We start from the raw sequence: 15,349 nt of genomic DNA on the forward strand, positions 1-15,349 counted from the left end.
AATCGAGAAAATTCTCGATGTTTCGGGTATAATCTATTTTGGTGCCAATTCGCCAAATTCGTCGCCAAGTTTGTCGCCAAGCTCTGGGACCTCCTATGGAACCCACTATGCTGGAAAGCTGCATCGCAGATTCGTAACAATATATATATATATATATATATATATATATATGAAAATGAAAATTTTTTGTAAACTTTTCTTTTCAATTTTTTAGCGAGCAAAGAAAGCAATGAAAATGTCATAGTTCTACGTCAACCGTTTAAAAATGCATCTGCTTTCAAAGAAACATACGTAATAATAAAGCAATACTGGTAAAAGCAGGTCAGCGTTTTAAAAAGGCATCTACTTTCGAACAAGCATACATAATAATAATGCAATGCTGGTAAAAGCAGGTAAAAAAAATATATGCGATTAAAAGGTGATGTTGAAAATTGCCATTTATGCTTTATTCATTCCCTACGCGATTTTGAGCTTCAAAACCCCCTAAACAAAACAACATCATGTTATCACATGATAACAAGTGAGTTTAAAAGAGAGATACAGTTTTTAAAAAAATAATATGCTATATTCCTATGAAGACATAATTTTTATTACTAAAAGCTGTTTAAATGTAAATGTTTCTTTTAAAAATGATAAGGCTTGTATAATATCAATAACACATGTACAAAAAAACATGAATGATAAAAAAAAAAAATTACCGAAAATGCTCACCAGGAAAAATAATTGAGCTAAGGAAACCAATATGGCACGTAGTTAATTCATATTATAAATTCTCAATACAAGAGCGTTTCTTTCTCTTTTTTTGATATTTCATGCCCCCCTTCCCCCTTTTTTTTATCTATAACACAAATAAAGTGCAACGAATTCTGTTTTCTTTTCACCGTTCCCTCCAAGTGGCAACCCCGTCAAAAGACGGAAACTTTTCTTCCTTCAAAATGGCGGGCCCGTCTATAGACGGAAACAAAAAAACCCCTAAAAACAGCTGCCCGTATTTTTACGGGTTGCTGTTTTTCTCTTCCCCCAATCTCAAGTTGTGAGATAATGAGAAGGGAATGTGAGATAAGGAAAAATGAATCGTTATCAGTTGACGATATGATTGACGTCTTCCTGCTCGCGTCCTTTTAATCGTTTTAAAATCTCTCTTACGTTCTGAGCCTTTACTTTTGAGATTTTGATAGCAAATACGTATCCAAAATGAGTTTTAAATAAAGGGAATAAAATTGAATGTATGAAAATATATACCTGGAATGAATACGTATTATTAATATTAATTTGATCAATAAGATCTTAAAGCTTTCCAGCATAAAAAAAAGTTTATCTAAAAAATAAATAAAAAAATATTTAATTAAAATTTACAAGTTTCTCTTTTATAGCGTGCTTTCATTTAAGGATTGCTTATGCAATTTGTTTTTGAAAATAAGACACTAAACTTATGTACAGAACTTACTTAAAGAAAGAAACTTTTTAACTTTTAATGAATTTTTTTTTTTTTTTTTTTTTTTAGTATTCATTAATAAGTGTATTTCAAAACGGGGAGGTATATAGAACCAATATATTAAAGTGGGATTTTTCGGTAAGATTAGCATTCGTTATAATAAATCGTATATTTTTATAACGTAATAATCTATATATGAAAATTGAATATTTGTTTAATTCTTTAAACCGTATAGAATTTCACTCTCCTTGAATTCGAACAAAAATGTAAACATTGTATAGATATAAGTTTCATTGCTTTTATATTTTTCTCTGGTTTTTAATAATATTTTCAAAGTTAATATAAGCGCAGTTTTTATAGGTTCTATTTTTTTATTGAAATTTTAATCTTATTTCACTGCTCAGTCTCATATACATCGAGCGGTTTTGTTAATGTTAAACTGGTTTCTACTGACATTTTTACTTATTCTTTTAATGTTGAGTAATTTAATCCGCGTGAAAGCAAATGAATAAGTGAGTTAAAAGTGAGCATTGTTTTTAATTTAATTAAAGTTAAATAATTATACTATGTGTTTTTTTAAAAATTGTTACCATTGTTTTAATTCCTTGATCTAATTTTATCTCTTATCTTAGCATTTAAAAAAAATTTAATGCGTACAACTGACATTTAATTTGTGACAAAATGTTTTTAGAATTGAGATTGACCTAGGAAAAGAGATTCACCTATTAGATAAATTTAATCTGATTTATTAATTAATTTTGTCAATTAATAATTAAGAAACAATTCAAGATACATCATTTTATCTGAGATAAACAAATGAAGCCTCTTTGTCTTACAGAAAAATTCGTAAGAATTTATGCCAACTTACATAACTTTATTCAAAGATTAATGAATTTGGTGATGAACGTAATTCCCATGCCCTTAGAAAGAGTAAATTAAAATTTTAAAGAAATGAGTTCCACTGTCCAAGTATGTAGTTGCTGATTTTGGTAATTCTATTTCATACTGTGATGTCTGAAGATCAGCAAAACATACAGACAAATAATGACGCACACACTCATCCATCTTTATTATTAACAGAGACGAATGTTTGTGCGTTTTGGCACTCTATTAGATCTTACATATTAGAGATGGAATATACATCTTAGAAAAGGAAACTGTGCATTGTAGATACCATTTTTTTTACTTCTGAAAATTTTAAAAAATTATTAATTAAAAATTAAATGAGAGAGAAAATTATTAATTAAAAATTAAATTGACGAGTTTTTTATTACAATTTTCGCAATTATTACTGTATGAAAAGGATTTTTGTTTTGTATCGTCTTAAAATTCAAAATATTATTTTTTTAATGATTCATTTGTTTTGTACTTCATTTTTTTATTTATTTGTAATAAATTCTAGAGCATATATTAAGCCGTTTTAATAGCAGCAGAATATTTGACTGTTATAAAATAATTCAAGCCGTTTACATCATTGCTACACATATTTGACATTTTTTTTCTATTGTTCAAGATCAAGTTACGAAGACATGGCTTATATATCCATAATTAGTAAATTTATGTTAAATCTTGCATTTAATATACCTTTAGAATTTTTTTTGTAATTGAACTAAAGTTTAATTTTACAACTAAGCAGCGAAGAAAATTTTTAAACGTTGCAGTCCTTCTTAAAATATCTTTCTATCCTGTAATATAATAAAAATATAGAATATATGATTGTTTTTATCACTTGAAAATTATATTATTATTATAATAAACTGAATTGCAGTTGAATCAGAAAATGTTTCACTGGATAAGATATATGATAGATCATCTGAAACATTTCAAAAATTAAAAAGAAATATTCAGTAGTATACATGAAATTTTATTGCTGAATGATTCTATTCTCCGAATTTAGTAATTTAATAAGTCTAATTGGTTTCAACAAAAAAAGTTTTGCATTAATTGAAGTTTATGAACTCCCGTTTTAAATTAAGGATTTACGGTCGTGCAGCTGACAGGAAATTCAAAAATTATATAGTATAGAAGGGTGTCTGAAACAATAGGAGTTATATGATTATCAAAACTTAAAATTCCAAGATGTTTTGCTGAAGAAACCATTTAATTAAAAATTTTATATTGACCAGCAATCTCGGCACATGTGTTGGTCGCCAAAAGCAGATAGGAAGAAATAAGTAAAAAAAGATCATTGCAACTGCATTTGCAAAGATATTAAATTCAGAAATTTTTTCAATGATTCGTTTACCCCACGATATGTCGTTATCCGATTGCAAAATAGTGAGAGCTTTGATTCTAACCCGAATAACTTAAAGTTGAATTTTTTTAATTGTAATTTATTTTAAAATGGTTCTTAATATTTTGTGGGAGCTTTCTTTAGAAGCATTCGAAAAATTTCAGTTGCAAATGGTTAATTATAATCTAAATAACCTGTATTATTTAAATTACTTTCCAGGCCAAATTTGTATCAGGGATATTACAAAGAAATATTTTGACAATTACTTTTATTTGTTGCTGTCATAAGGTGCATCAACTGCATAATCCAGTTATTTCAGCATTACTGAATTATTGTAAAATATATTTAACTACAAAATTTTAATCAGGCAGATAAACACTAAAAATCGATATCTCGGAAATTGAAATATCATATGAAATTCCATAATTATATAATTATTTTCTAAATATTGAAGAAGCAAAATTTTAATTTGATGTTATTTATCGCAATTAATGTTTTGAACGCGCATTTTAAAATATTAAAATACATTGGCAATGCGCTGAAAGGAAATTTTTTTTCAAGAATTAAATCGCTTGTACGTAATTTCGAGAAATAATTTCACAGTAAGAGGGGATAAAAAATTTTGAGAAACATATTACAGTGAAAAAAATATATTAGACGAACACTTTCAATTGATAAAAATTAGATACTTATCAAATTAAACATAACAATGATTTATTCCTAACGCAAATTTTATGCGGTGTTTTATGAAATAATCGAAAAACCTCTAAAAAACAATCACACTTTCTGTATTTTCAATCTATGTTATTGTCACTCTCTTCCTAACCACTAAAAGAAAAATGCTCTTAAAAATCGAGAGACAGAGATAAGCAACACCTGCCATTCACACCATGTGGTCTGCTAATGACTGAGACCATGTAGAGCTGAACTGACCGCAAAAGGGGAAAGCAATCCCTCTGTCCAAACACTGACACTTTTAAGAATAAGCCTGTTATTGAGACGTGCCACTTTTCGGTAAGTATAGCAATCTGAACGCCCCCGACAGGAGGGTTAAGCTGGTTAATAATTGCACGAGACTAAAGGACTAATAAAAATGTGATTTTTTTTTCAATTTTGGCATAATATACACTTATAGAATATGGATGAGAGGCAGTATATACCAGTTTAAACCTGGTTAAGAGTTTTGGAATAAATATTGACTTATCAGTTAAACCAAAATCGAAATTTTGAAGTGCGCACTGTGTAGCCTTGAAAGTACAAGGTAAGGATACTATAGACATAATTCCGTGAAAGAAATCAAAACTAAGAAAAATAAATTAGTTAATAAATTACTTAGGTCTTGAGTTACTGCAAACCAGAGAACAACTAAACACGTGACGGTGTGATGGTAAACATGAAGAAATGTTAGCTGATTTTGTTTCTTCCGCAACATGAAAAAAATCTGAAAAATGGTAAATTTAAATTATTGCATATTTCTTATTAAATTATTTCATATTTATAATTAAAAAAAACAAATAGTCAGGTATAATAGATCAATAATGTCTATTTTTTTTTCAAAACCGGTTAAAAAAATGAAAGCGCAATATTTCTATTTTCTAACTCCATTTTTGTATAAAAAAGTAACTAAAAATATCGTTTGAAATAGAAATCATTTAAATTTATTATTAAAATGAAACTATGAACAATTTTGCAAAAAGTTTAGAAACTATAAATTTTAAAGGCAACATTCTGAATAGATCATTTTGCACATTTGTGTTTAACCATAATGGAACATTATACATTTAATTTACTCATTCTTACCTCTTTCTTGAGTGCACAAGGTTTTGAGCAGGTTGAGGTGGTTTTGAGCAAAAATATCCAACATATGCTTTCTATCGTATTATAACCGTCATGTGATTTAAAATTCTCTCTCCAAACATTTCACTTCCAATATCATATTTTAAGCAGACTAAACTTTCGTACGGGATAGATTATTTTAGGGAAAAAAAAACTTTGAATATGATGTAACTTGTACGCAAATCCAACACCTTATCATTTCGATCCGATTTATTTCAGTTCAACTGGTAACAACTTGTTACTTTTTGTGCAGTAGAAGGTACAAAAAACCCAGAAGAGATATCGCCACCATATATAAGCATTGTATGTATTACAGTGGCTTTCTGTTTTCGAAATATGAAAAATACTCCTTTCATTTTTCATTCAGGAACTGGATTCTCATTTTTATTTCGTTCTTCTGGTCGGAGGAAATTGAGATGATCGGAGAGATTTCAGTTTATTTGAATATGCATTAAAAATGTAGTGACATCAAAGGAGCTTACATTAGTTGAAAATTTAGCAATCAATATATTAAATCTGACTACTATTTACGAGATCTGATGCGATGTAGTATTTAAGATATCCGACTAGGTTCGGAGACATATTTAAAAAAAATGCTACATAAGGATTTTTTATTTACCAAATAGCTAAAACAGACATCGGAGGTCACTGTTAGAAGAAAAATACACACTCATTGCCTTTAGTTTTTGAAAAAAAAAAAAAAAAAAAAAACTTGCGTATTTAACGAAAATTTAGCAAAATTTAGGACAAAGAAAGTTAAAAAATAATAGAAATATTTAATTTTGCACCTATATATAACTCAAACTACATAAAATGTAACTGACAACAAGATAAAAATTATTTGAATAAATAAAAATTTTATGAGCATTTGAAGGTGCTGTTAAGGATTTTTTGTCAAAATTTGTCTGTTTTGCACTTAAAGTGTCTGTGAAACATGCCTTAAAGAAGCTACCTTAAAATCTGCGTTCTATCATACTCCCAAAGGTATTGGATACATACTGTTGGAAACGAGATTATATCAAATATTTCTGTTGCGTAGTTGGCAAGAGCTGTAAATAGTTAGTTGTGTTTAAAAATAATAAAGTAATGTGTTTTGATACTTTCAGTCTAATTTAATACCGACAAAACCATACATTTTGGTGCCGAAATATACTCGAGTAAGTCATACTAAACTTGTTTGATTGCGACCACAGTTTAACCCCCTGCTTGGCGCAATTTTCAAAAATCTCGAACTCGTCAACAACGGTCTTGAGCCTTGGTTTTCAAAATGTTCAAAAGCGAGGGAGCAGATGTCCAATCATAGCGCAAAAAGTTTCGAGACCTTCGTTAATTTTATCCCTTAATTTATCAAAAATGAGTAGACAAAATAAAATGCTTATTTACACTACCTACTTGCGTCCAGTATTAACTTATGCCTACCGTGTGTGGGGCTATGCTGCCAAGGCTAATCTTCGAATTATTGAACGCCAGCAAAATAACTTAATTAGAAATTTCTGCAATATGAAATACTACATGGCCAGTACAAATATATACCTATGCCTAGACTATCCCCCTCTTAAAAAATTCATTAAAAAACTAGTCACTAACTTCTTTTAAAACATGGATAAGAATGAAAATAAAGCAATAGTTAAAATCCCTAAATATAAACCAACTGCAAACTCTAGAAGACCCCGTAATATACTACTTTGATGTATCTCACCCCTCAAATTTTTTCTTCCTAACTTTTATTATTTCAAACTGAAATTAAACTGTACCTCAATAGCCAATTCTAGCTCACAAGCAGTAAAAACTCACTAAGTCCAACGGCAGCGTATTCCACCTATCACCACCCTCACCCACCTATCAGGCAATCACTATGAGTCCTGACAGTCGCCATCTCCAAACCTCGTCGAAGACAGCCGCGGTAAAATATTGACCCTCAAGCTCTGTGAAGTCTCTCCTTACCGGGGATAAGCCCCTGCAGGAGCTGGGCGGCCCATCAACCCAACCATCTCCAATCATAGTGCATAATAAAGGCGAAAGATAATGGGTTTACCAGTCTGGAGTTTGCCAGCTTTGGCACGTAAAAGAAGCGGTCAGAAATTGAGAAAGTTGCATGTTGCACAAGCTAGTAAAAGTGGAATAAAAATAAGAAAAACTATTCACATTCTATGTGGTTTGAGATAAATGGTGGCTTAGTACTCAATAAGAAGTGAGAAAATACGTATAATAACAGTGTAGTTTGGTATTAAAAAAAACTTTGTCTTCTGGCATTTGTGAGCAAAGAAATGCAATCATAGAAATTCTGCCTATCCGGCCTTTTTGTTATCCGGTCTCCCCTTCAGCCACATTAGGCCGGATACTCGGGAGTGTACTGTATATACATTTTTTTTAAAATTTTACTCAAGAGTTACAGATTCTTAAATGAAAATTTACAAAAATTTTGATACAAATAAAGGAAACAAGACAAAAAAAATCAGCCGTTAATTTTATTAGATTTTTATTTGTCTAGTAAATTTCATGGTATATATATATATATATATATATATATCTGTATTTAGAAACAAATATTCAGAACAGTATGATTTTCAATTTCCCTGGTGGAAACTTACAAATTTAGCAAAAAGATTCTACATTCAATTTTTTTTTAAAAAAAAAATCGCTAAAATGGAAATTAATTTTTTTTTCACCGTTGCTTTAGATCAAGATATATTTTCATGCGAGACATATTTCAATGTAAAGGCAAGAGGAAATATTTATTCATTTAATACATTCTACTTCACTTACATTTCAGAGAGTTTTGTTTGAAACAAACGTGAGCCTATTGCAGTTTTAGAAATTATAAATATAGAAAGCGCCCAATTAAAATTCCGTAATAAATGTGAGCATATATTGTGTCAAACATAAAACAGAACACAGATGTAACTCCTTTTGTACCATTCAACTTTGACAAAAAAAAAAAAAAAAAAAAAAAAACTAACGTTTAATGACTGTTTAGTAGTGGTAAATTAAATATTTTTATTTTATACTCTTTCTGGTAAAAAGGTATTATGTACGACCATGGTTTTAAAATGATTTGCCTTTAGTTTAAACACCAAATGGCATAATATTGTTGAATATAAATCAACAGCATTATGCCATTTAGATTTCAATTATAAAAAAGGAAATATTTCAGGCAATCAGTAATACTCTTTGTATTTTGAATATAAATCAACAGTATTATGTCATGAAAGTTTCAATTATAAAAAGGAAATATTTCAGGCAATCAGTAACACTCTTTGTATTTTTCATCTGCTTTCAAAACTTTTTGATTAAAACTTGTTTTATTAATATTAATTATTAAATTTATTTTTGATTATTTTAAACTATATGATTGTATAATTTTATTTAACAGAATTATTTGCTTTTTGCTATTAAATATACAAATCAAATGATCTATTTTGAATTCTTGTTTAGTCATATTTCGTCACTTCTAAAGAACCCCAGAAATATTTTTTTCCTCTTAGAGAGAAGTTATATACAATTGAATTACAATATACATTGAATTACAGACTTAAAGAATGGAATATATGAGTTGAGGGACATATATGCTGTATTTGCATATATTGAAATAAGAGTTAAACTTTTTGTTAGCGTCTCCAATTATTTTATTTCGAAGTGAATAATCTTTTATCCCGGGATTTCTCATTGCTCAGAATTCTTTCTAAAATGAAAAATGTGGGATTGGAATATTTCAAGCTTATGCAAAAATAAATACGTGGGTGGTTCTTCGATTTGATTGCAGTTTGCATACTTTTCAAGCGGGCATGCTTCTAAATAGAATGGTACATATTCCTTCAAGCTTTTATAGATTATGGCAATAAGAATTGTCCGAAGAATTATTTGACGAACTGAAGAAAACATTAGAGTCAATGTTAATGTGATTTTAAGCATATAAATACTCACCGTATCAAAAAATGCGAAATGTTTTTCAAAAATCGCATTCCATGGTATAAACATTCTATCCTGAAACAAAAATTCCTTGATGAAACGTTTTATTAAAAAAGTTGTATTAATGAAACAAGTGATATATAAGAAAAATTAAGTGAATTCCTACTTAGGTCAACAAAAAAATTTATTTTAGTTACTTTTTATTAAATAATTACAATTAATATAAATATGTATACACATATGACAGAATTACAATGTTAAGTGGCAAAATAAAGTTTGGCGACCAAATAGAAATTATTGGACAAATTTAATTAATTAATTAATGTTTGAAAAAAACTGTATTAACATCAAGTGTCATCGACTACAAGTTTTAAAAAATGTATTTGAACTTGAGTGGATGAACAAAAAGTATTTTATTAACGATTGAAAATGTGAACAATATATATATATATATATATATATATATATATATATATATATATATATATATATATATATATATATACAGAGAGAGAGAGAGAGAAAGTTAATAATAGGAATGGAAAAAAAGGCGTTCTTTTGTGCACTAGGACTAGAAGAAAAAGTATTTGCGCCATAAAAACATTGATCTGAGTTACAATGAATCTTAGTGCATAATGTTTTCCTGCACAGATTTGAACACTTAAACACTAAAAGGAAGAATTTTTTTTATATAAGCATTGTTTTTTTAAAAAATAAACTGTTGATACTGACATGGTTTTTTTTTGTTTATATATATATATATTTGAAATCATATAATGTATACAGTAGATTTTATTTTGCGTATCTACCAATCTATATAAACATATTTTAAATTCTAAAAGGTATATCACTTTATAGACAAGAGATGGCACCCTCGAAATGCGTTTGGAATAAAGCCTACCTTTACTAAATCCTTTCCGATAGGCTAATTCCTTTATAAATAGAGCGTACGGCAAATATGTGTTCTACAAATTTAACTTTCTATGAAAAAAATATGCTATCAGTAGATAAATTAAATAAAGCACAGGTTAATAAAAAGTTAGTTGCACTTCTTAGTAAAAATTTTCAATCAAAGTCGATTTTGATGAAATTGCGGGGAAACACTTCAGACGTATGTCTTAATCGTGTGACGTACCGGCCTTCATGCGGCAATTTTAGTTTTTCTGATTATCAGCCGTAAATATGTCTCGAAAACTGCAAGTGGCGTACAAATTGGAAATGCGTGCAGTGATTCCTTTTTTTTTTTTTTTTTGTGAAGGAAAGAATTGATTTATCGGTTGTTGTTCGAAGTGTTTGTTAAAAATGCAATGTCACTCAAAACTATCGCGAAGTAGTGTAATGTGTTTGTGAATGGACGTGCAGATAATGACGACGTTGATCGCGAAGGAAAATCAGCAACTGCGACAAATCCTGAAAATCACTGCTCGCATGAATGAATTCATTCTTGCAAACAGACTGGATGAGCTGGATATTTCGCATGGAATTACTGGATATTTGTGCCTGATGGGTGCCTCGTCTATTGAGGGAAGAAGATGAAATCATTTGAGCGTTTGAGATGGAAGCATTTGAGACGAGCAAGCATTTTTTGAGTTTCAATTTCAGCAACTGTATCAAATAGAAGAAATAAGTTTTGGGACAAAATTGTGACCAAAAACGAGAGTTCGTTACTTCTGACCTAAAACGAAATGGAACTCCCTCTAGTGGAAACATTCCTCTTCCCCGAAAAAAGTATCGAAAGAAAAGGTAATGATGACAGATGATTTTTTTCGGCAGAAAATGTTTGGTGCATACAGATTTCACGAAGAATGGTGCCAAAATGAATGCATCTTTTTCTGAAACACTAAAACGATTGCGGTAATCAATTTAAAATCGACGGCCAAGTAAACTGTCGAAAGGCATTGTGCTCCTGCATGACAATATAAGATTACATGCACCAAAACAAATGTGCAGATTTCCGAAAAGGCTTAGGGGGGGGGACTGTGGGATCACCTTCCTTATAGTCTAGACTTTTTATCTTCTTACTTCCATATTTTTTTTATCCAGTGGGGAAAAAAATTAAAACTACGATGCGACTCGGATAACGAGGTGAAAGATGCAGTTCAAGAATGGTGAATGGAAATTGGACGAGGTTTCTTTGCAGAAGCCATCGGAAAACTTGTATCACGCATCTACAAATGATTAAATAACTGAGGTAATTTGAGATTTGGAATAAAACAGTAAGATACCAAGAAAGTTTTTGTAAAATTTCTACCATGTTTTGTTTTTTTAAATAAATGTTACCTTTTTACTCACCCTTGGATTATATAGTTTCAATAAACTGAATATCTCTGTTATTAATAGGAAAAATAGAATAAATGTTAATTAAAAATTTTTACTGCATTTTAGGTAAGTAAACGATAAACCTGTATTTTAAAAAGAAATTGATATTTTTTTTATAGGTGACAATGGCTAAGCTCTTCAAAAGGTTCACAATAACACTCACAATTTTCCAGTGCCAATCTATGCATACATAAAATGTTAAAGTACGCGGTACAGAAATCGCGTTCGACTGTTGCCATTCAATAGTGAGAATAGAAATTTCTCACTATTTCTCACTAACAGTCGAAAATAAACAAACTATCATATGGATTTGTATTTACTTCATTGAACGTTTCTACTGCAGCATTTTATTCATCGTTTCACTTAAATAATCATTTAAGCCTTCAAATGTTTTTAAAATTGCTCATTACAGGATTCACTATGTAGCCAAATAATCCGTTCAATTGAAATAAAGATGGTGCTAAAAAGCGGATGATTGAAATCAAGTGCGAAAATTAGTTGAACCGTCTCCAAATGAGTAATTGCTGCGAACTCCGAAAAGAAAGTGATGTTCATATCTCTGAAACTACAGGGGTTGTCCATAATAAGAGGAAGCCCACTCAAACAGATGTGTTTTGCACCTAATATGGTGTGGGTGTACCTTCAACATTTAAAACCGCTTGAATCCTCCTTGAAATGGACGTATGTAACTTCTGTTTGACGGTAAGTGAGATCTTGCACCATTTCCCATGCAAAAACTGCTCCAACTCCCGGAGAGACGCAGGAGGTGGATAATGGGGTTTCACTCTTTCTTCCGAAACGGACTAGAGGGGATATATGAGGTTCAAGACCGGTGATTTGGCAGGTCACGGAAAGTGTGTAACTGAGTCCTCATGTTCCCAAAACCATGAGTGAATAATACGACTTCGGTGACTCAGGGAATTATCATGATAGGTGCAATCTCCAGACGGAAACAATGTATGTGCCGTAGAATACAGTTGGTCGGCCTAAAGAGTGACATAGTCATTTTTATTGGCCTGTACATTTAGGGTGAAATGTGTGTCTAGTCCAAACCCAGACAATGTGCCCCAAACCGTTATGGAACCATCCTCATGCTTCAGTTTAGGAAGGAGGTAGTCTGCGTTGTAGGCTTCTGCAAGGGTTCGCCACACGTAAACTCGTCCCGTAGTGAAGAAGACATGTTTCCATTGATCTGAAGTTCAGGTTTTATGGTCCTTACACACTGTACTCGCCGTTTCCGATTTCTGTCACAAAGGGTTTCGCAATCGCAGCTTTGCCCCAAATATTTTGTTTATGGAATTCCCTTCAAACTGTACGGGTCGACACTGGGTTCCGTAGATGTTCATTCAGCTCACCAATATCTTTTGTTGTCGTGGTCTTCCTTCTGGTGGTGACAATCCTTCTTAATGTCTGTCTGTCTCTTGCAGTTTAATAGATACTTACAACTTTAATTTAAAATACATATGTAAAATTTTATCCATTTAGTTCAAAGTGATTTTGAACTATGGTGTTCACAGACAAACAGACACTGTATAGTTTCTATAAAAGAAAGTAAAAATGAATGTAGCTTTACTTATAGACAAAAAAAAGTTTGATAATCGTCACTATCTTACTTGCATCTTTTGTTGATATAATGGTGCATCTTTGCTGCATCTCACATCCCAGGTATCAGCAAGGTGTTGATACACCTGAAGGGAGAAAAAGTTGGAAAAGATATTTTATAAGCATTTAAATGGATCACGAAGTATATGTGTTAAAACATGTGATTGCACGTTCATGTGCGCTATGCCGCGACATTTTGGGTTTTTCTTCTCCTCCGATGTCAAAAGAGGATTACTACAGTAGAATGTTGAAGCAGTTGAAAATTATTCCTATAGTTTACACTTATTCGAACCGACGTCCTGGCATAGGGGTAGCGCGTCTTCCCCGTGATCTGGGCGTCCTGGGTTCGTGTCCCGGTTCGGGCATGGTTGTTCTTCATCTGTTCTATCTGTTAGATGTGTGAGTGTGCCACCCTGTAAAAAGGGGTTGTGCAAGCGAATGTGATGCGTGAGTGGCTACGACGTACTCTTGGCCCTTGTTGGCGCTACTAAAACAAGAGACGCTCCCTTGGCTTAAAATCGCTGACTTCGTCAGCGAACTTGTCCATGGCAGGTGCCATTATAAGCAACATTTATTCGAAATTTTTGTATTCTTTAAAATATACCTTTATTATATTCTGAATGTTAAATGCAATATTTTTAAAACCATTGTTTAATGGTCACTTGAATGAATGGAAACATGGAATGCTCTAGCCAAGCGTTATTCGAAGGATTTAAATTGAAGCTTACATGATGTTTCTGAGTTATCGGTTGAAATATTGGAATAATAAAATGAAATTGCAAGGAATACCATCACTCTTCTGGCGTTGTACAAAGTGATCTTAAATGACTGTACAGCCTGACCGTACATCTTTCCTAAATCTCTCATTGAATGCGTTTTCCACCAGAAACAATCCAATATCAAAAAGAAATGTAAGAATGGAATCAACGGGAACTGACAAATCCAGCGTCTTTTGAATCGATGCTGTGAACCCTACCATCACTGGCTTTATCCTATGATCATTATCATGAACATATGCTATAAACTTCTTTCGATAACATTCACTTATCCTTTTAAAATAAACATTAACATATTATTTGAACATTAACACGAACACAGCACGTAAAATAATATACACTCATATTAATACAAACATAGCGTATTTATTTTAACAGGAGCATATTTTATGATAATTAACATGAGCTTCACCATGAATGTGAACCTTAACACCAAATCAAAAATATTTTGTGAACATTAGCATATTCCTATGAATATTAAAACGAATATAACTTATGAGCATTAATACGGTCATATCCTATTAACACGAGCATATCCCACGAGTTGAAAATATTCATTGAAAATAAAAATCTCGTGTGACAATTAAACGTACACTCACTAATAATCAAACAAAAAAATCGCGGTCATACTCACTTGAATCATCAAAACAAAATTTAAGGCTGACATGATAAAACTGTATAGAATCATGGGTATTTTTAAATCGAACGGTTTCCGGGTCCTCATCCAAGATGGGCCTAACCAGATCACAAAAAGGACATATCCAACCACTATACAGTAACTCTGATGCTCATGTTCAAGCAGATACTTTCCGATAGCTGTAAAAGAATTCGTGGGTTACCAAAAAGAATTCTGTTTATAAATTTTTGGAATTTAAAATAAAATAAAAGGCTTTTTTTTTTTATCGTTCTTTGATTCCTCTTCTCAATGTGAAATGAATGATTTTAACGCCGTTAAAGTTGTTTTCCTAACGTAAAATAAATAAAAAAACCTTCTTCCTCCAAAAGAGCGGTAACATTAAAGAGGAAAGTGTGGTTCTGCAACAAATATATTTAATGAGATCGTCATTATAAAGAATTGACACTTTAAAGGGTATAATTCCGGGGCACTGACAAATAAAAATTTTTTTGGGTTATATCGTGATAAACCGATGATGTAAATAATAAAACCTCAAAAGTTTGTTGATTCACCATTTAATTTATAAAATGAGGGGTAGTAAATATACTTACCAGAGATCGTTC

At 31.0% G+C, this 15,349-nt stretch overlaps 1 protein-coding gene across 1 annotated transcript in view; it reads right to left on the reverse strand.

The window, feature by feature from the left end:
- LOC129960727 (elongation of very long chain fatty acids protein 4-like) overlaps positions 1-15,349 on the reverse strand; it is a 52,652-nt gene that overhangs the window by 15,100 nt on the left and 22,203 nt on the right. Inside the window, exons 3-6 of the mRNA XM_056074328.1 lie at positions 14,745-14,926; positions 13,346-13,420; positions 9,429-9,488; positions 5,001-5,109 (exon numbers count right to left, since the gene is read on the reverse strand). Of these exons, the coding sequence (XP_055930303.1) occupies positions 5,001-5,109; positions 9,429-9,488; positions 13,346-13,420; positions 14,745-14,926 (426 nt within the window). The remainder of the gene's footprint in view (positions 1-5,000; positions 5,110-9,428; positions 9,489-13,345; positions 13,421-14,744; positions 14,927-15,349) is intronic.

Source organism: Argiope bruennichi, chromosome 2 (genome assembly GCF_947563725.1).
Source record: "Argiope bruennichi chromosome 2, qqArgBrue1.1, whole genome shotgun sequence".
Lineage (NCBI taxonomy): Eukaryota > Metazoa > Arthropoda > Arachnida > Araneae > Araneidae > Argiope > Argiope bruennichi.